This window comes from Schistocerca serialis, chromosome 5 (assembly GCF_023864345.2).
Source record: "Schistocerca serialis cubense isolate TAMUIC-IGC-003099 chromosome 5, iqSchSeri2.2, whole genome shotgun sequence".
Lineage (NCBI taxonomy): Eukaryota > Metazoa > Arthropoda > Insecta > Orthoptera > Acrididae > Schistocerca > Schistocerca serialis.
Window position 1 is genome coordinate 37,184,384 of NC_064642.1, and position 22,861 is coordinate 37,207,244.

Sequence of the window (22,861 nt, forward strand, 5' to 3'; positions counted from 1 at the left end):
CTGTTCTACACTACTCTATGTTGTGTTTCATGTGCTTGGACTGTTCACTGTTTCCATTCTGCATTTTTTTCATAATTTAGTACACCTTCTTCCTCTTTTCACACTTGATCTGTGTTCAGTTTTGACGGGCTGTCCACTGGACCCTTTTATCACTAAATCTGAGGGGGTTTGTGATGGGGAGTTTCCCTTGCTAGTTTTTTGTTTGTTCAGGTACAAGTAACTATGTAACATAGTGAAGAATGTACAGTAGAAAATTAAAGTTGGTTTGAGCCAGTAATTTTGTTTCTTAGTATTTTACTATTCTCCTTTTCTCTAATTTTGAACAGACCATATGTAACCAGTTATGATAACATTTGTGTGGCCAAAGACAGGAAAAATACAATAAAAGAATTTTAATCAGTTTCTTTTCCACAGCAGCTGTATATAAATTGTAGTAGTTAACAAGAAAAACATATATGCATGCTGCACCTTAGCATATAAATAATATAAAAAATTAAATGTACAGCACACAGAAGATATTTTCTTGTAAACTATTTCACAATTTGAAAGAACCTTGTTTACAACATGTTTACTATGTCCTATCACTGTAACCTCATGAAGTTATTTTCACTCTACGATATCAAGAGCCAGTGGCTTTAAAATGACTTCCTTTGCTTTCCCATTCTTTCCTGTGGATTCTCTTTGCTTTTATACTTGCAAAGGTGATTTTTTCCAGTATATTCCAGAATTTATATACTACTATGTCACAGAGTATCTATGGCAGTCAATATCAATATGAAACGTGTGTAAAAAATGTAACTTTTTATCGTTGCAAGCATATTTGCAAGTGCAGATACCTGTGACAGCCTTCTTAGTATTCACTTTTTAGCAGCATTAGTTTCTTAAGTATAGCTTCCTAGAAAGAGGTGATACCGAAAGCTTAAAGCTTGGAGACTGAGTACCCTAGAACATATTATCTGATTCACAATCAGGAATCTTCTGCGATTAAGTATGTGAAATTCGCCTTGATATATTCATGGTATTCTCTGTTCCAAACACTCTGGGAGTTATTGTACTTTGAAGACGAAGGTGTACACGAAGATTGTGTTTCATATGCTACTGTATCACACACACTGGACGTGAGTTCGTCTTTATATACAACAGGGATGTTACTAAACCTTGGCACTGTAAACACCTACTTGGATTCGAAACACAACATTCCACTATCTATGTCTATTAGTGATCACTGCAGCTTGCAAATATCTTGTGGTTCATGACCTTCCTGCTCAACAAGCCTAGTTCCGTCTAATGAGCAAGTAATGAAGACCAGTGGCAACACACTGGAAGCACATAGAATGTTTGGCTTATTGACTACCATGAACATGACAAACCTTGTACTCCCAACTCTGACATCAGCCTGATTAAGACATACAAACCGAACTGAAATAAAATCTTGCAATATGCAGCCAGTTATTCAATGTTTCACCATTACAGAACAGAAGAAATACAAGACGAACTGTGCATTTAGAACATCACATATGTGTTAACTGTCACATCTGGCACACCACACTGCAATTAGTCTCCTGTAACAATTCTGAAGGTGGCAGGGGTAAAATACAAGGAACGAAAGGCTATTTACAATTTGTACAGAAACCAAATGGCAGTTATAAGAGTTGAGGGGCATGAAAGGGAAGCAGTGGTTGGGAAGGGAGTGAGACAGGGTTGTAGCCTCTCCCCGATGTTATTCAATCTGTATATTAAGCAAGCAGTGAAGGAAACAAAAGAAAAATTCGGAGTAGGTATTAAAATCCATGGAGAAGAAATAAAAACTTTGAGGTTCGCCGATGACATTGTAATTCTGTCAGAGACAGCAAAGGACTTGGAAGAGCAGTTAAACGGAATGGATAGCATCTTGAAAGGCGGATATAAGATGAACATCAACAAAAGCAAAACAAGGATAATGGAATGTAGTTGAATTAAGTCGGGAGATGCTGAGGGTATTAGATTATGAAATGAGACACTTACAGTAGTAAAGGAGTTTTGCTATTTGGGGACCAAAATAACTGATGATGGTCGAAGTAGAGAGGATATAAAATGTAGACTAGCAACAGCAAGGAAAGCATTTCTGAAGCGTTTCTGAAGAAGGGAAATTTGTTAACATCGAGTATAGATTTAAGTGTCAGGAAGTCGTTTCTCAAAGTATTTGTATGGAGTGTAGCCATCTATGGAAGTGAAACATGGACGATAAATGGTTTGGACAAGAAGAGAATAGAAGCTTTCGAAATATGGTGCTACAGAAGAATGCTTAAGATTAGATGGGTAGATCACATAACTAATGAGGAGATATTGAATAGGATTGTGGAGAAGAGAAGTTTGTGGCATAACTTGACTAGAAGAGGGGATCGATTGGTAGGACATGTTCTGAGGCATCAAGGGATCACCAATTTAGCATTGGAGGGCAGCGTGGAGGGTAAAAATCGTAGAGGGAGACCAAGAGATGAATACACCAAGCAGATTCAGAATGATGTGGGTTGCAGTAGGTACTGGGAGATGAAGAGGCTTGCACAGGATAGAGTAGCATGGAGAGCAGCATCAAACCAGTCTCAGGACTGAAGACCACAACAACAACAACAACATAGGTTATATAAGTCAACACCATCTTTTGTGGCTAATGAAAGTATTATTTAGATCAATTTATTAAAGTTGCAAAACACGGTATTAACCTATATAATATGTATAACTGTGACTGCAAAGACGACAAAAAACAAAGAAGACAAAATACATTCCTGTAACGTTCCACAAAATTTCCCATTGTTTGATTATTGAACCTAGTAATTGTTTTCTGAGACACCATTTGATTCTGATGTGGCAAGCCATTTATTATGATTTTGCGCGTCATTGTTTGAGAATAAATTCACCAGACAGTGCATATTTCCATCGTGGATTTGTCTTCAACATTCCTAATCTGACTTAGGGTACTAATTTGACAAACATAAATAACAAAATTTTATAAAAAGTGTCGACTTTCGATAAAAATCATATGGAAAAACATCCAAAAACTTTAAAGATAAAGCAATGATACAACTACATTTTTTTCAGACTTACTGTAGGTGGTGCAGCTGTTGGAGCAGGAGCCGGCACAACCTCAGGCCGACTGTAAACAGTTGGCTGCTGTGGAGCAAGCAGTGGTGGAGGTGGAGGAGGTGGAGCAGCATGACAAGAATGTCGGCTGGCTCCCTGCTGAAGTCGGCAATAAGCATCATCTTCACCACGGCCAATCAAGCTTCGGCTGCAATAATGGAATGACTCATATTATGTTATGTTATTGGAGACATAGCAATTTATATACATTGGTGGTCCACAAATAGTCTATTAATTGAATTATTTAGTGATTAGATTAGATTCAGTTTCATTCCACAGACCCAAAAAATGAGATGATTCTGGTGGGTGTGGAACTTGTCAAAAATCATAACATAAAAAATTTAAAACATTTGAATATAACACTTACTACGCTGATCATTTGTCAGGAGATTGTCAAAACAAGTGAATACAAGACAGTAAACTGGAACACCTAGTATTTACAGAATTAATACACTGTCAGAATGAAATCGATGTTATGCACTATTAGTAAATTTATCACATACAAAATACCTAATCTTGATTGTTGTGACCAAGTGTTGTCACAACTGAAATCTAACAGATATTTTAATTTAAGCTGGCCTAACAGTCTCTGTTAAGATATTCATCTATAGAGTGGAAGGAGTTGCGATTTAAGGAAATCATGGAAAACCTAAATCAGGATGGCCGGATGCAGGATGCAAGAGTTGTTCAAATAGATAATCATGAATTCATAAACATGAGTAGCAGACATCCCTTTGTATTATAAAAATAAATGTACGTGTGCATATATGTATGTTCCATATCTCCTCCTAAACCACTGAACCGATTTCAACCAAACTTGGTACACATATCACTTACTGTCTAGTAAGAATTGCTGTGGCGGTAAGAAACACCTACCTATCAAAGGGGTGGGGGTGAAAAAGCAGTGAAAATACTCATACTTTATTCATCTAGTATTTGTGAATGAGTGCACTTAGTGTCTTGTAGGAAACTTTACATCTAATCTCAAACCTTTACAAATATTTTTCTCATGGGACTTAACTGCTAAGGTCATTAGTCCCTAAGCTTACACACTACTTAACCTAAATTATCCTAAGGACAAACACACACACCCATGCCCGAGGGAGGACTCGAACCTCCACCGGGATCAGCCGCACAGAAAAGTTTATCACTTACTACATTTTTTCTGTTCATGCAGTGAAATTATCGCATGAAGTATGATGTTTTAATTTATTACTTCTTCAGTGCTAACTGTATTCACAATGTGTTCCGCAGACAGTTTTCACACATGCCACTGTATGTACTAGCAAAACTATATCAGTGTATGAAGCATTACTGAGCAGATATGACATCACAAACACTGAGATACATGAAAAGCCGCTGCATCATGCATGATGTTTTAATTTATTATTTCTTTACTGCTAAATCTAATTGGAAAACATTTTGCAAACAGCATCCATGTATGGCGCTGAATGTACTCACAAAAAAATGTTAGTGTATGACAAACATTCAGGCAATATGTTGTAACAAACATTGCGACGTGTGAAAACTGCCGCATCTTGTATAAAATTTTAATTTATTAAAATAATGTAACTGGAAAGATAAATAACCTACTCACCAAGCGGCGGCAGAAAACAGACAAAAAAGAATGTTATAAATAAGCAAGCTTTCAGAGCCAGTGGCTCCTTCCTAGCTATAAAAACGTTCTTTTATGCGGGTGTTCTGCTGCTACTTGGTGAGTAGATTTTTCATCTATCCAATTACATTATTTTGTGAAAAATTGACTGATTTCATTGTTATTTTAATTTATTGCTTCTTTGCTACTATTCTATGAACCATGGATCTTGTCGTTGGTGGGGTGGCTTGCATGCCTCAGCAATACACACAGCTGTACAGCAGGTGCAGCCACAATGGAGGGTATCTGTCAAGATGGCAGACAAACGTACGGTTACTGAAGAGGGGCAGCAGCCTTCTCAGTAGCAGCATGGGCAACAGTCTGGATGACTGGACTGATCTGGCCTTGTAACATCAACCAAATTGGCCTTTCTGTGCTGTAGTCATTTGAGAATTTCTGTGTAAATTCTAGAAGCACTCAGCCTTCTACCATCTCGAACACATGATATTCTTGATATGAGTGTGGGATGGTAGAATCCTACCTACCGCACGTCACATGTTTGTGTATGCTGGATTAAAATCAGTCGCGGGAAGAAAGTAGACACGGTGATCGGATTGCATCGACAAGTACCTGTCGGGCAATCCATAGATGTTTTAGTGAGTGTGTAAGAAAGAACCATGGAGTTCATATGCAGCTCTGTGCTTATTGTGCCATTGACTATTGTTTTTATAACAAGAACAGTTGAAGAAGTACTTTTGTAGACTCTTGACACAACCTTGTTAGAGGCAAGACTCACTTTACGATTCATGTTAAGAATGATCATGGTATCCAAGCCAACTTTCTTTTGACTGTAACACAATTTGTTTCTAACGTCTGACTGTACAAGACACTTGCAGGAAGTTACATATTCATGTGGAAAGTGAGATTTTTATTGTGTATGGAGGTCAAATACATCATTAGTTGATGGAAAAGTAAAGTTTGTATGTCTACTTATTTCATAAGTAGAAAGAGTCTAAAAATTCCTGTATCTAGCGTTGTTCAACAGAGAAGTAGTCAAGAGGGTTTCCAGCAGCCGGCTATTCAGGAAAGAAGAGTGGTTGCAAATTCCAAGTCAGTCAGATCATAAAGAAGTGGAAGGTGGTTTGGAGGAATAAGCCAATATAACCTAGATCCACACTCACACTTAAGTCATCAGAACGTTAGAGTGCTGATACTGTGAATGGCTGAAAGCAAGGGAAACTACAGCTGTAATTTTTCCCAAGGGCATACAGCTCTACAGTATGACTAAATGATTATGGCATCCTCTTGGGTAAAATAGTCCCCCATTCGGATCTTCGGGCAAGGACTATTCAAGAGGATGTCATCAACAGGAGAAACAAAGCTGACATTCTAAGGATTAGAGCATTGAATGCTAGATACCTTAATTGAGCAGGTATGAGGGCGATTTGAAAAGTTCTCGGAATCAACATGAGAGGTAAGCACTAGTGCAATGAGTTGTTCACTGAACTGTAAATACGAGCCACGTCAGTGCTCTTGGAAGAGAGCTGTGGCGGTGATGTGATTCTGTAGTTGTTCCTGCTAAGGGATTTGCGAAGTTGAAAAAAATTGAGATTCGAGCAGTGATTAAGTACTTCATAAAGAAAGGTATGAAAGCAAGAGACATTCAAGCTTATTTCCAGAATACACTAGGGGACTCTGCTCCTTCATATTCAACTGTTGCCAAGTGGACAAATGAATTTAAATTTGTTAGATGATGATCCGCGCAGTGGTCGGCCAAGATGTGTCACTACTTGAGAAATCATTGCAAAAGTGCAGAAAATGGTCATGGAGGATCGCAGATTGAAAGTGCGTGAAATTGCTCACACTTGCCAGATGTCATCTGAAATGGTATATCACATTTTACTGAAGAATGAAAAATGAAAAAATTATCTGCAAGATGAGTGCCGTGGCTCTTGACGCGCACCCACACAAATGTGCCATTGCCATGGCAAAATTACACGAACTAAGGTATGAATTTTTGCCACACCCGCCTTATCCACCTGATATGGCTTCGTCAGAGTTCCATCTCTTCCCAAAACTGAAAATTTTTCTTGGTGGAGGAAGATTCACTTCAAACGAAGAACTGATAGCCAAAGTTGACAACTATTTTGCAGGCCTGGAGGAAACTCATTTTCAAGATGGGATCACAGCACTGGAACTCCGTTGGACCAAGTGCATTAATCTACAAGGAGACTACCGTATTTACTCGAATCTAAGCCGCACTTTTTTTCCGGTTTTTGTAATCCAAAAAACCGCCTGCAGCTTAGAATCGAGTGCAAAGTAAGCGGAAGTTCTGAAAAATGTTGGTAGGTGCCGCCACAACTAACTTCTGCGGTCGAATATATGTAGCGCTACACTGGCATGCTTTGCAGGCACACAGATAAATACTGGCGCCAAAACCTCTGCGTCGGTAAATAAATTTAAGAAAAGATGGAAGACGAGCTTTTTTCTCTGCCCTGAGTTTCGACCACTGCATTTTTATACATTATCCAACGAAGTAAATACAAATTCCGTATAGTTCATCTTCGAACGTAGCAGCATTTCAATGTAATACGAAAATCCAACTGGCAAGACTGTTTGAGATGTTTGTCAATATGGCCAACTCTACGTTCTGAATTTTTTCCTACCTGTGAGAAGAGATGGTTGCTAATAGGAACTTTTATGAATTGTGAATCATATGTAGTATTCTCTTCACCATAAGAATAATACGAATATAAACATTCTGCCATGTTTTCTTTCGTGTTTGCTGCTATCTCATTTAAATCCTGTCTGCCTAATAAAGTACGAAACTAGAGTGAGACAACAGCAAACGCGGAAGAATGTACATATCATGTCATGTTTATATTTGTATTATTCTTATGCCTAATAGTGATACAGTCAGAAATGAAGCACGACAATTGACTAGATTTTTAAATCTAAGATGACTCTAATTTCTGTGCAGAATGTAATATACTAAAGAGGCGTCCAAAGATTTTCAAACGGAGAAAAATTTTAGCTAACTCTCGTTCAGAACATCTTCTATCATACGCATTCTATTATTTGGTTCTTGTTGATCATTATCAAAGAAAGCAGCAGTGTAAGTAACAACAAGTAGCAGTCTCTTGCCATTGTTTCGCTAATGAGATGATTCCTCTCTCATTTTTTTTTTTTTTAATTGTAAGCCACGGTAGCGAACACAAAAGCAAGCCATGCTGTGAGCGGCGACATGCCGTAAACACTCACTATCAGAATGTGACAAACAATGCATGACAGTACAATAATGCATTTTCAGCTTAGAGTGACGTAAACACCTATAACAATGAGAACGGCACTTACCAGATCAAAGAAAAATAAGCAATCGATTCAAACCAGACAAAGCACGTGAAAAAGAAAGAGAACCCGAATAAATGCGGACGGAGCACCTGACGCATAGCAATGGCTACCTGGTAAAGCTCAACTGCTAAGCTTACGACTCAAACCAAACTACTATAGCTGTATCGTCATTCATTCGACCTAAACTGTGTCTCATATTACAATGGACCAACTTTGTTTCGATTTGGAGGTGCGGCCTAAAACTTTTTCTCCCCTTGAATTTCGAGTCTCAAATTTCAGGTGCGGCTTAGATTCGGGAAAATTATTTCCTTGGTTTCGAGTCCCATTTTTCAGGTGCGGCTTAGAATCGAGTGCGGCTTAGATTCAAGTAAATACGGTACATTGAAAAATAAAAAAGTTTCAGTGATGTAAGTGCTTTTTCTCCATTCTGTTCTGAGCACTTTTCAAACCAGCCTTGTATATTAAAAAAAAAAATTAAAAAAAGGAGATGAATAGGTTGAAGTTGGGTATAGTGGGAATTAGTGTTGTTCTGTGGCACGAGAAACTGGACTTCTGGTCAAACGAATACAAGATTATAAACACAAAATCAAATATGGGTAATGGAGGAGTGGATTTAATAATGAATAAGAAAATAGGAATGTGGTTAAGCTGCTGATGAACAGCATAGTGAACGTATTATCGTGGCGAAGACAGACACAAAGCCCATGTGTAACACAGTAGTACACGTTTATATGCCAACTGGCTCCACAGATGATGTAGAGACTGAAGAAATCTATGATGAAATAAAAAAAAACTGTCCAGATGGTTAATGGAGATGAAAATGTAATTGTGATGGGAGGCTGGAATTCAATAGCACAAAAAGAAGAGAAGGAAAAATAGTAGGTGAATATGGACTGTGGAAAAGGAATGAAAGCTAAAACCACCTGGTAGACTTTTGCACAGAGTATAATTTAATCATTGCTAAACTTGGTTTAAGAATCATAAAAGGAGGTTTTGTGTGTGGAAGAGACCTGGAGACACTTGAAGGCTTCATGGTTAGACAGAGATTTAGGAACCAAATTTTAAATTTTAATACGTTCCCAGGGTCAGATGTGGGCTCTGATCACAATTTATTGGTTAGTTAGTTAGTTGCATGTTCCATCGATCAATCGCATGGTACGGTAGCCGTTACGATGTGAACCGTGTCAAGTGCACAAGAAGTGCACATATGAAACAAGATTTTTTAAATATACATATATATTACAACAGAGTGTTAAGGATTAATATTTCTATTATTTACCCCATTCTCTTAAATGGCACAAAATGCCATGAATCTGACTGAGCTCTAAAAGATTTAAGCCAAAACATGGCCGTGAGGGTAGACAATATTCTGTCAGAAGTACTGATAGCCTTGGGAGAGCCAGCCATGACAATGACAAAACTCTTCCATCAGGTGTGCAAGATGTGTGTGAGAGGCGAAATACCCTCAGACTTCAAGAAGAATATGGCAATTCCAACACCAAAGAAAGCAGTTGCTGACAAGCATGAAAATTATCGAACCATCAGTTTCATAAGCCATAGTTGCAAAATACTAACACGGATCCTTTACAGAAAAATGGAAAATTGGTATAAACAAACCTCGGGGAAGAACAGTTTGGATTCCAGAGACATGTAGAAATACAAGAGGCAATACTGACCTACGACTTATCTAAGATGATAGGTTATGGAAAGACAATCTATGTTTATAGCATTTGTAGACTTAGAGAAAGCTTTTGACAATGTTGACTAGAATACTCTCTTTGAAATTCTGAAGGTAGCACGGTTAAAACAGAGGGAGCGAGAGGTTATTTCCAATTTGTACAGAAACCAGACGGCAGTTATAAGAGTCGAGGGGCACGAAAGGGAAGCAGCGGCTGAATAGGGGATGAGGCATGATTGGAGCCTAACCCTGATAGAGCCTATCCCTGATATTCAATCTGTACACTGAACACGAGGTAAAAGAAACTAAAGAACAATTTGGAGTAGGAATTAAAATTCAGGGAGAAGAAATAAAAACTTGATGGTTGGCTGATGACATGGTAATACTGTCAGAGACAGCAAAGGACTTGGTAGAGCAGTTGAATGGAACGGACAGTGCCTTGAAAGGACAATACAAGATGAACATCAACACCAGCAAAACGAGGATAATGGAATATAGCCGAAGACTGGCAATGGCAAGAAAAGCATTTCTGAAAAACAGAAATCTGTTAACATAAAATATCCATTTAAGTGTTAGGAAATCTTTTCTGAAGCTATTTGTATGGAGTGTTGCCACGTATGGAAGTGAAACATGGACGACAAACAGTTTAGACAAAAAGAGAATAGACACTTTTCAAATGTGGTGCTAAAGAAGAATGTTGAAGATCAGATTGGTCAATTTGCAACTAATGAGGAGATACTGAATAGAATGGGGGAGACAAGAAATTTGTGGCTTAACTTGATCAGTCATCGTACTGACGACCACAACAGCAATTTTATTCACAACACATTTTGCAAACAGTAGCCATATATACTGCTGGATGTACCTGCAAAATTATATCACTGTACAATAAATAGTACAGGAGATACAACACTATAAAAGTTGGGCTGCATGAAAATAAAACTGCAGGGAAATATTGGATAGAGATAAACTGCACGGAAATATTGGCTAGAGATAAAGGTGAAATATATGTACAAATATGTTAAATGTATGTGACATGGGTACACGGGCAAAACAGCGGGTAAATAGCCTATCCCAAATCCATGGAAAAATTTCAATCAAATTTGGTGTACATATTATTTACGACCTGGAAAGAAATACTGTCGAGGTATGAACCACCATCATCCTGTTGAGGTTGGAGTGGGAACATGGAGAGAAAACAGGGAAGGAGAAATGGACAGACAGAAAGGAGGGAAGGAGGAGATAGGCTAATAAGCCTGTCCGCTCCTGCATTTTCAGCAGCTATGAAATGGGAGGATAAATTCAAATAATGGCTGTATGATCCAGATGATCCAGCAACATATGGACAGTTCTTTTTCTCCTGTCAATTTGTTACGGTGGATGAGGCATGGGTCTATCAATTCATGTCAGAAATGAAATAGAAATCAAAACAATGGGTGGATGATAATTGTCCTGACATGAAATCAATCTCATCTGTCAGAAAAGTTATGGGCCAAACATATGTACCGTGTGTGTGTGTGTGTAATACATTCAATGAAAAGCACTGTGCAAAATACAACAATGTTATGAAAAGCATAGTTGCTACTCACTGCATAGTGAAATGCTGAGTCACTGATAGGCACAACAGAAAGACTGTCACAAAATGAGCTTTCAGCCAACATGGCTTTTGTCAAAAATAGACAACACACACACACACACACACACACACACACACACACACACACGACCACAGTCTCTGGCAGCTGAAGCCAGATTACGAGCAGCAGCCCATGATGGGAAAGGCAACTGGGTGGGGGTGAGGAGGAGGCTGGGAGGGGGAGGGGGAGGGTAGTAGGGTAGGGGTGGGGGTGGGGGGCAGTAAACTGCTGCTAATGGGAGCATGCAGGGATGAGGTAGAGAGAGGGTATGCAGCTATATGCAGTCGGGAGGTTAGATGGAGGGCGGGGGAGAGAGGGGAGTAGCGGAAAAGTAGAGAAGAAGAAGACTGGGTGTGTTGGTGGAATAGAGGGCTGTGTAGGGCTGAAATTGGAACAGGGAAGGGGCTAGATGGCTAAGGACAATGACTAACGCAGGTTCAGGCCAGGAGGGTTACAGGAATGTAGGTTATATTGCAGAGAGAGAGAGTTCCCACCTATGGAATTCAGAAAAGCTGGAGTTGATGGGAAGGATCCACATGGCACAGGCTGTGGGGCAGTCACTGAAATGAGGAATGTCATGTTGGGTGGCGTGCTCTGCAACAGTGTGGTCCAGTTGTTTCTTGGACACAGTTTGTCGGTTGCCATTCATGTAGACAGACAGCTTGTTCGTTGTCATGCCACATAGAATGCAGCACAGAGGATAAAGCTTAGCTTGTAAATCATATAGATGATTTCGCAGGTAACACTGCCTTTGATGGGATAGGTAATGTCAGCGACCGGTCTGGGGTAGGTGGTGGTGGGAGGATGTATGGGACAGGTCTTACATATAGGTCTATTATAGGGATATGAACCATGAGCAAGGGGTTGGGAGTAAGGCTGTGTAGGGGTGGACGAGGATATTGTGTAGGTTCAGTGGACGAAAGAATACCACTGTTGGTGTGATGGGAAGGATAGTGAGTGCGACATTTCTCGTTTGAGGGCACGACGTGAGATCGTCAAAATCTTGGCGGAAAATGTGATTCAGCTGCCCCAACCCTGAGCGGTAGCGAGTCATGAGGGGAATGCTCCTCTGTGGCAGCACGGTGGGACGTTGGGAGGTGGTGGCTGCTGGAAAGATAAGGCACAGGAACTCTGTTTTTGCACACGGTTGGGAGGGTAATTACTGTCTGTAAAGGCCTCAATGAGACCCTCCGTATATTTTGAGAGGGACCGCTCATCACTGCAGATATGATGACCATGGGTGGCTATATGGTATGGAACAGGTGGCAGCTACTGAAATGGAGGTATTGCCATCCCAGCATTACACAGCCCTCTATTCCACCAACACACCCAGTCTTCTTCCTCTCTCCTTTTCCGCTACCCCCCCCCCCTCTCTCCCACACCCACCATCTAACCTCCCTCCCAAGTGCACCTCGCTGCATATCCTCTCTCTATCTCATCCCTGCACGCTCCCACTAGCAGCAGTTTACCGTCCCCCACCCCTACCCTGCTATCCCTCCTCCTCCCCCTTCCCACCCCAGCCTCCTCCTTACCCCCACCCAGTTGCCTCTCCCATAATGTGCTGCTACTCACAGTCTGCAGCAAAAAGTTATTAAGATGACTATGAACAGTTTAAGAAATGCCTTTTCTGAAGATGTTAGCGAATTTTCAACATACGGGAAACATTTTTGTTATTGAAGTTAGACGAACACATTATGCAAACGAAATCTTATGAATACATCACATTTTCGTCTACTACAAAGTAGACTTATGGCACAGTTTTCTATTTTTGGTTAAATACGATGTATAATAATCCACTAAAGTATGAAGTACTTATGCTGTCGCCTACGCAGTTTGGAAGATCGCCCACCTCATCTTTCACAAATTCTGGGAATGATGTTTGCCAGCCAAATAATGTTTTTATTGTTAAACCTGTATAAACTTCTACAGTTCCACTTTTCAATATTTCTTCAAGCTATATACACACCTATGAAATAATGGGACTCATGCTGTCACAGAATAAGCACGGATGCGCCGAAGATGAATGACCAATAACCATAAAGTGTGAAGCCTTCTCAGTCAAATCTCACATCTCTGGTGTCTGTAGACAAATCAGTGTGGTAGTGGCCTTCATTTGTGTAAGAACTGCTGTTTTGTTTAGTCAGAAAAGCAGATAAAAATTCACTCCACGCCTTTCAGAGACACTCCTTCCAAAGCAACAATGCAAATGTAGACCAGATGTGACTTGAATTCAAAGAAATAGTATCACCAGCAATTAAGAGCTTTATAGCAAATAAATTAATAAATGACGGAGATGAGCCTTCCATTGGTACACAAAACAGTGCAAGATCAAGAGAGCAAAAAAAGGATGCCAAATTTAAAAAAAATGCAAAATCCACAAGATTGGTGATCCATTACAGGAGTTCGAAATTTATCATGGACTTCAATGCAAAATGCTTATAATAATTTCCACAGTGAAACTTTGTCTCGAAACCTGGCAAAAATTCAAAGGGATTCTGATCATATGTAAAGTATGCTCGAGGTAAGACACAATCAATGCCTATAAGCAATGGAAATACTATTGATGACAGTGCTGCTAAAGTAGAGTTACTAACACAGCCTTCTGACATTCTTTCAACAAAGAAGACACAGTAAATATTCCAGAATTCGAATCAAGAACAGCTGCCAACCTGAGTAATTTAGAAGTAGCTATCCTTGGAAACACTCCCCCCCCCCCCCCCCCCCCCCATGCGTGCCTCAGCGATACAGATAGCCGAACCGTAAGTGCAACCACAACGGAGGGGTATCTGTTGAGAGGCCAGACAAACGTGTGGTTCCTGAAGAGGGACAGCAGCCTTTTCAGTAGTTGCAAGGGCAACAGTCTGGATGATTGACTGATCTGGCCTTGTAACACTAACCAAAACGGCCTTGCTGTGCTGGAACTGCGAACGGCTGAAAGCAAGGGGAAACTACGGACGTAATTTTTCCCGAGGGCAAGCAGCTTTACTGTATGGTTAAATGATGATGGCGTCCTCTTGGGTAAAATATTCCGGTGGTAAAATAGTCCCCCATTCGGATCTCCAGGTGGGGACTACTCAAGAGGATGTCGTTATCAGGAGAAAGAAAATTGGCGTTCTACAGATCGGAGTATGGAATGTCAGATCCCTTAATGGGGCAGGTAGATTAGAAAATTTAAAAACAGAAATGAATAGGTTAAAGTTAGATATAGTGGGAATTAGTGAAGTTTGGTGGAAGGAGGAACAAGACTTCTGGTCAGGTGACTACAGGGTTATAAACACAAAATCAAATAGGGGTAATGCAGGAGTAGGTTTAATAATGAACAGGAAAATAGGAATGCGGGTAAGCTACTACAAACAGCATAGTGAACGCATTATTGTGGCCAAGATAGATACGAAGCCCACGCTACTACAGTAGTAAAAGTTTATATGCCAACTAGCTCTGCAGATGACGAAGAAATTGAAGAAATGTATGATGAAATAAAAGAAATTATTCAGATTGTGAAGGCAGACGAAAATTTAATAGTCATGGGTGACTGGAATTCAGTAGTAGGCAAAGGGAGAGAAGGAAACGTAGTAGGTGAATATGGATTGGGGGTAAGAAATGAAAGAGGAAGCTGCCTGGTAGAATTTTGCACAGAGCACAACTTAATCATAGCTAACATTTGGTTCAAGAATCATGAAAGAAGGTTGTATACATGGAAGAAGCCTGGAGATACTAAAAGGTATCAGATAGATTATATAATGGTAAGACAGAGATTTAGGAACCAGGTTTTAAACTGTAAGACATTTCCAGGGGCAGATGTGGATTCTGAACACAATCTATTGGTTATGACCTGTAGATTAAAACTGAAGAAACTGCAAAAAGGTGGGAATTTAAGGAGATGGGACCTGGATAAACTGACTAAACCAGAGGTTGTACAGAGTTTCAGTGAGGGCATAAGGGAACAATTGACAGGAATTAAAGAGACCTTCAGAGAAAAGAGAACCACTTGTATGAATATCAAAAGCTCTGGTGGATACCCAGTTCTAAGCAAAGAAGGGAAAGCAAAAAGGTGGAAGGAGTATATAGAGGGTCTATACAAGGGCAATGTACTTGAGGACAATATTATGGAAATGGAAGAGGATGTAGATGAAGATGAAATGGGAGATATAACACTGCGTGAAGAGTTTGACAGAGCACTGAAAGAGGTGAAACAAGGCCCCGGGAGTAGACAACATTCCATTAGAGCTGCTGACAGCCTTGGGAGAGCCAGTCCTGACGAAACTCTACCATCTGGTGAGCAAGATGTATGAGACAGGCAAAATACCCTCAGACTTGAAGAAGAATATAATAATTCCAATCCCAAAGAAAGCAGGTGTTGAAAAATGTGAAAATTACCAAACTATCAGCTTAATAAGTCACGGCTGCAAAATACTGAAGCGGATTCTTTACAGACGAATGGAAAAACTAGTAGAAGCCATCCTCGGGAAAGATCAGTTTGGATTCCGTTGAAATGTTGGGACACGTGAGGCAATACTGACCCTACGACTTATCTTAGAAGCTAGATTAAGGAAAGGCAAACCTACGTTTCTAGCATTTGTAGACTTAGAGAAAGCTTTTGACAATGTTGACTGGAATACTCTCTTTCAAATCCTAAAGGTGGCAGGGGTAAAATACAGGGAGCGAAAGGTGATTTACAATTTGTACAGAAACCAGATGGCAGTTATAAGAGTCGAGGGACATGAAAGGGAAGCAGTGGTTTGGAAGGGAATGAGACAGACAGGGTTGTAGTCTCTCCCCGATGTTATTCTATCTGTATATTGAGCAAGGAAACAAAAGAAAAATTCGGAGTAGGTATTAAAATCCATGGAGAAGAAATAAAAACTTTGAGGTTCGCCGATGACATTGTAATTCTGTCAGAGACAGCAAAAGAGTTGGAAGAGCAGTTGAATGGAATGGATAGTGTCTTGAAAGGAGGGTATAAGATGAACATCAACAAAAGCAAAATGAGGATAATGGAATGTAGTCGAATTAAGTCGGGTGATGCTGAGGGAATTAGATTAGGAAGTGAGACACTTAAAGTAGTAAAGGAATTTAGCTATTTGTGAAGCAAAATAACTGATGATGGTCGAAGTAGAGAGGATATAAAATGTAGACTGGCAATGGCAAGGAAAGCGTTTCTGAAGAAGAAATATTTGTTAACATCGAGTATAGATCTAAGTGTCAGGAAGTCATTTCTGAAAGTATTTGTATGGAGTGTAGCCATGTATGGAAGTGAAACATTGACGATAAATAGTTTGGAGAAGAAGAGAATAGAAGCTTTTGAAATATGGTGCTACAGAAGAATGCTGAAGATCAGATGGGTAGATCACACAACTAATGAGGAAGTATTGAATAGGATTGGGGAGAAGAGAAGTTTGTGGCACAACTTGACCAGAAGAAGGGATCGGTTGGTAGGACATGTGTTGAGGCATCAAGGGATGACCAATTTAGTATTGGAGGGCAGTGTGGAGGGTAAAAATCATAGAGGGAGACAAAGAGATGAATACACTAAGCAGATTCAGAAGGATGTAGGTTGCAGTAGGTACTGGGAGATGAAGAAGCTGGCACAGGATAGAGTAGCATGGAGAGCTGCATCAAACCAGTCCCAGGACTGAAGACCACAACAACAACAACAACATCCTTGGAGTATGCTGATGCAATAGCTCCATACTCAACAATCATATACAACCGCTCTCTCACCGAAAGATCAGTATCCAAAGACTGGACAGCTGCACAGGTCACACCAATATTTAAGAAAGGCAGTAGGAGTAAGCCACTAAATTAAAGGTCTTTATCATTAACATCGATACGCTGCAGGATTTTAGGATCTGTATTGTGTTTGAACATTATGAAGTACCTCAAAGAGAACAATTTACTGGCACGTAGTCAACATGGATTTAGAAGACATTGTTCTTGTGAAACACAACTAGCTCTTTACTGACACACAGTGTTGAGTGCTACTGACATGGGATTTCAAATTGATTCCATATTTTGAGATTTTCAGAAGGCTTTTGACACTGTACCTCACAAGCTGGTTGTAATTCAACAGCATGCTTATGGAATATTGTCTCAGTTGCGTGACTGGATTCGTGATTTCCTGTCAGAAAGGTCACAACCCGTAGTAACTGACAGAAAGCCATCGAGCAAAAAAATAAGTCATTTCTGGTGTTCCCTAAAGTAGTGTTATAAGCCCGCTGCTGTTCCTTATCTACATAAACAATTTAGGAGACATTGTGAGGCGTCATCTTAGGTGGTTTGCAGATGATGCTGTAATTAATCATCTAGTAATTTCATCAGAAGATCAAAACAAATTACAGAATGATTTAGAAATGATATTTGTTTGATGCAAATATTGGCAACTGACTCGTGGAGGACCTCACACTTTCCATTACTATGGAAAGTGTGAGGTCCTCCACGAGCGCTAAAAGGACTCGTACAATGTTGTGGGGAAGTCGAACCAAATACTGCGATTTATTGGCAGAGCCCTTAGAAGATGCAACAAATCTACTAAAGAGACTGCCTACACTAAGCTTGTCCATCCTCTTTTGGAATACTGATGTACGGTGTGGGATCCTTAACCAGATAGAATTAATGCAGTACACTGAGAAAGTTCAAAGAAAATATACACATATGGGTGTTTACTGTGACCAAGACATTTCAAACTATTATAATGTATCATTTAAACATACAATACCTCCTGCAGGCTGATATTTTAAATTATGGACTTTGTCCTAACAAATTCTACGATATCCCAAATAAGAAACAACACCAACTGAATAGATGTTCTTGTAGCAGAACAAGAACAACAAGAACTACGGTAAATCATGAAAACTTACCACCTTATGCAAGAGACAGAGCACATGATCGCCACAATGTGCTAGAAGCTGAGACTGTAATCTACAAGGATGTGCACCAGTAAACTAACTGAATTTTCAGAAATGGCCCACTAAGACAACAGTATCGTAGGAAATGGGTCAAAAGTTGCACTGAATGATATTAAAGGCAAATGTATCATAGATGTGAAGAAAGCTCTATACAGAGATTGTAGAAGTGGAGGTATGGGATACACTGCCTAGTGCCATCTCAGAACATTTACTTTCAAAACTGAATAGTCTGGTTGCATTCCCAGCATTTCCTGTTAACGGCAAATGTATCATAAGTGCTGTAGGTAATCAATGCAAATCCATCAAAGGTCAGGCACTGATCAACTTCAGAATTCAGGAAGATGAGTATGAGCAAGAGTGCTGATTGTTGGATCTAAGACCTATTTAGTCTTTGGTATTGACTGGTTACCTAAAACGAAATATATAATAGAATCTGAAGAAAGTTGCCTGCATGCGAAGTTAAATAATGGAGAGACAAGAACTAAATAGAAGGGATTCATTGACAGAGATAGCACAAACATTGTGCGTATGAATATGAGGTTAATGCGTTTTCAAGGAGAAGGGGGAACTGCAGTTATAAATAAATCATAGGAGGATGATGGACTGCGAAAGAATAATAATGATGAAGACTCTCTGATTAGTATTCAGAACAAGATTCAAATATTAGTGGACTTACCTGAACCTAAACAAGAATAAAAGTAGAAGTACTAAGACACTACACTGCTCCGAGTTCAGAAACACCTTGTTTGATCAAGAGTGCAGATAGACACAATGAAAACACTATTAAACTTTAAGCTTTCAGAGAAAAATATCCTTTTTCACAAGAAGGAAACAAACAAACAAACAAACAAACACACACACACACACACACACACACACACACACACACACACGGCCACTGTATATAGCTGCCCAGGCCCAACTGTGGGCTACACCTGCACCTGATGTGAGAATTAAACTGCTGTTGGCGGCAGGGGTAAGGATGCCTGTAGTGGGGGGGATAGCCGGATTGGTGGTGGTGGTGGTATGGTGGTATGGTGGTGGTGGTCATGGTGGTGGTCAGGGGGAGGAAGTTGTGCTGCTGCTTGGGAGTGAGTAGGGAGATGGTGGTGGGGACAGGACACAGAAGTAGGGAGGACGAGAAAGAATACGACAGAGGAGAGATGTGGAGAAGGGAAAAGGCTACTAGGTGTGTTGGTGGAACAGGGTGTGTGTGTAGCACTGGAGTGGCAAAGGGGAAGAGTATGGAAGACAGGCAGTAGCAAAGGTTCGGGCCAGGGGGAATTATGAGAATGAAGGATATATTGTATGGAGAGTTCCCATCTGCCCAGAAAGCTAGTGTTGGTAGGAAGGATCCAGAGGAGCAGGCTATCAAGCAGTCATTGAACTGAAGCACAGATTTTGGGCAGCATGTTCAGCAAATGGGCAGTACTGCTGTTTCTTGGCCACAGTTTGGCAGAGGTCCTTCATGCAGACATACAGCTAGTTAATTGTCATGCCCATGTAGAAAACAGCACAGTGGTTGCAATTTAAGTTTGTAAATCACATGTCTGCTACCTTTGACGGGATAGTATATGTCAGTGGCAGGACTGGAGTATGGGTGAAGTAAGTATGGACAATGATACTGTGTAGGTTTGGTGGATGGCAAAACACCACTGAGCGAGGGATGGAGAGGATAGTTGGTAGAATATTACTCATTTCAGGGACGGTGAGAAGTAGTCAAAATCCTGGTGGGGAATTTGATATAGTTACTCCAGTCCTGGGTGATACTGAGTCACAAGAGGAGTGCTCCTTAGTGGCCAGACAGTGGTCATTTGGGAGGTGGTAGGTGATTGGAGAGACAGGCCACAGGAGATCTGTTTCTGGATAAAACTGGGAGGGTAATTTCAATCTGTGAAGGCCTCAGTGTGATCATTTGCATTTTTGGAGAGGGACTGCTCATCACCACATATGTAGTGGCCATGAGTGCCTTAGGGTGTGTGGAAGGGACTTCTTGGTATGGTATGGGTGGCAGCTGCTGAATTGGAAGTACTGTTCATGGTTGGTAGGTCTGATGGGGATAGAGGTAATGATGTACCCATCCTCGAGGTGGAGCTCAACATTGAGGAAGGTGGCTTGTTGGGTTGAGGAGGACCGCATAAAGCCTACTAGCCTTTCCCCTTATCCATATCTCTCCTCTGTCCTATTCTTTTTCCCCCATCCCACTTCCCCACCATTTCCCTACTCACTCCCTTGAGCAGCACAACATCTTTTTCAACCCCTACCCTGCTATCCCTAACCCTCCCACCCCATACCTCCTTACCTCTGCCATCCACCATGGTTTGCTGCTCACATAAGATGCAGGCGCAGCCTGCAGTTGCCCTGAGTGGCCATATACAGTAGCTGTGTGTGTGTGTGTGTGTGTGTGGTGTGTGTGTGTGTGTGTGTGTGTGTGTGTGTGTGTGTGTGTGTGTGTTTTCTGCTTCTCAAGAAGAACCTGTTTGTCTGAAAACTAAAAGTTTAGTATTCTTTTCACTGTGTCAGTCCACGACTCAAAACCGCCTCTATGCGGTTAGTAGAAATTCATCCTTTTCATGCTGTTGCTATTCCATCCTGGAATTTTGATTGTTTGATATAGTCTGATCAAATGTTGCATCTGCCAAATTAACCATTTCACAGCAAATCTTAACCAATATCTTTGGCTAAGAGAGAAGCAGTCAATAAAGACATTAAGAGGATACTGGGTAATTGGATCTTAAACACTTGGAAAGTGAGTATTCTAACCCAATCTGCACCATAAACGAGAAGGACAGCACAGTTGTACCGTTATTGATGTCTGTGCAGCGAACTGCATTATTTTGCTACAATGTGACCAATGAGAAAACTTGGAATGTCTTTTACTTAAGTTTAAAGAAATACAATAATTAAATAACCTTGACCTAATGAGTAGTTACAGCAACTACTGTTAGATGACGACAGCAGAAAATATGTTGTCTTTTCATTTAATGGAAGATGCTACCAGTTTAAAAGAATGCCTTTTGGTCTTTCAATGTCATCAGCAGTCTTTATGAGAGCACCAAATGAAGTTCTGGCAGAAGAATTGTTCAAGCATATAACGATCTAAACAGACCATATTCAAATTAAAATCACTTTATGGGAAGAACACTTAGAAACTTGAATGTACAACAATCAACTTAGGCAAATCAGAGTTTAAATTCCTTGGATGTGTAATTTCTCTGCATGGAACTGAATGTCATCCAATGTAACTGAAAACAAGAATAAATTTTGCCACTCCACATGATGTAAACTACTCAACTTATTTTTTGACTTTTGAAATTTCTATCACTTGTAATCATGGAACTTTTAAAGATGGAGGAATTATGGAAATGGAATAAGGAACATCAAGAAGCATTGGAATAAATTAAAAAACAACCGAGTGAGGTGCCAATATTCGATCATTGTTATCTGAGTGAAAATTTCTGTCTTAGTGCTGACTCCAGTGATTAATTTCTTGGTTCAGAATTGCATCAATCGACACAAGTTAATGGAGTCATTGAATACCGTACTATCATCTTTGTAAGCCATGCACTACTAATTGGAAGAGAAAATGCACAGCCAGGGAAAGGGAAGCACTTGCTACTGTATGGAGTTTTGAAAAGTTTCACTACTACTTCTTAGCAAGACATTCTATTGTCACTACAGATCTTAAGGCACCTTTGGTCTTGCTAAATTGCAAATTAAGGCACAACAGGCTAACCTGGTGAGAATTACTTCTTCTGGAATACAATTCTGAGATTCAGTATATACCAGGACAGCAAAATATTGTACCAAATGCTGGTTCATGACCATCAAAGGAGAATGTATCTGTTGACCCTTCTGTGGCTATGGGCATATATGCCTGACAGTAGAGTGCCCAGACGGCTAAGGGACACATGTACACCAAGCAGGCAGAACAGCCAGATGGCTACGAGCATTCAGTTACACCCGGCAGGCAGGGAGACCTGACGGCTGGGTGCAGGAGCTGGTAAACGTGTACAATATAATTGCAACTCGCTGTTGTCTCCATGTCAACATTCCTGCCAACACCGTCATTTACTGCTCTTCTTTGTCAAGTCGGTAAGCACTACAGCTTTCACCTGCTACTTGTCCCTTTCTGCATATGAGTCGACTGAATACATACAATCTGATTTCCTAACATGCACTAGATAAATGACACAAATATACATAATTAGATAATTGAAATCTTTCTGTCAGGGCTACAATATGCAACATCTTTCTTCCTACACACAGAAAAATATATATCATGATATATTTGACCTACTACAACCGTGGTTAAATTTCACAATGGACACTACATTTTCTAATCATGGGAGATAGTAGCCATTACAGTTCCATTAGAGTTATGTTAGATATTGGTTTGGAAAAGCAGCAAAGGGATAAGGAGGCATAAGGTACTTTATAGAAAGCTGAATTATCAGCTGCAATGAAACATTAGTAAGAAGAGCAAATATACACTAGCCTACAGGGTACCACCTCCACTGAGAAAGAAACTTCCATCAAATTACAGCAGTTTGTTTTACCCATCCGAAACACCCAC

The 22,861-nt window shown here is 40.2% G+C and overlaps 1 protein-coding gene across 3 annotated transcripts in view; it reads right to left on the bottom strand.

Moving 5' to 3' along the window:
* Positions 1–22,861, bottom strand: part of LOC126482304 (ataxin-2 homolog) — a 300,551-nt gene that overhangs the window by 101,844 nt on the left and 175,846 nt on the right. For all 3 annotated transcript variants that reach the window (XM_050106335.1, XM_050106333.1, XM_050106334.1), the window contains one exon: positions 3,085–3,268. In XM_050106335.1, the coding sequence (XP_049962292.1) occupies positions 3,085–3,268 (184 nt within the window). The remainder of the gene's footprint in view (positions 1–3,084; positions 3,269–22,861) is intronic.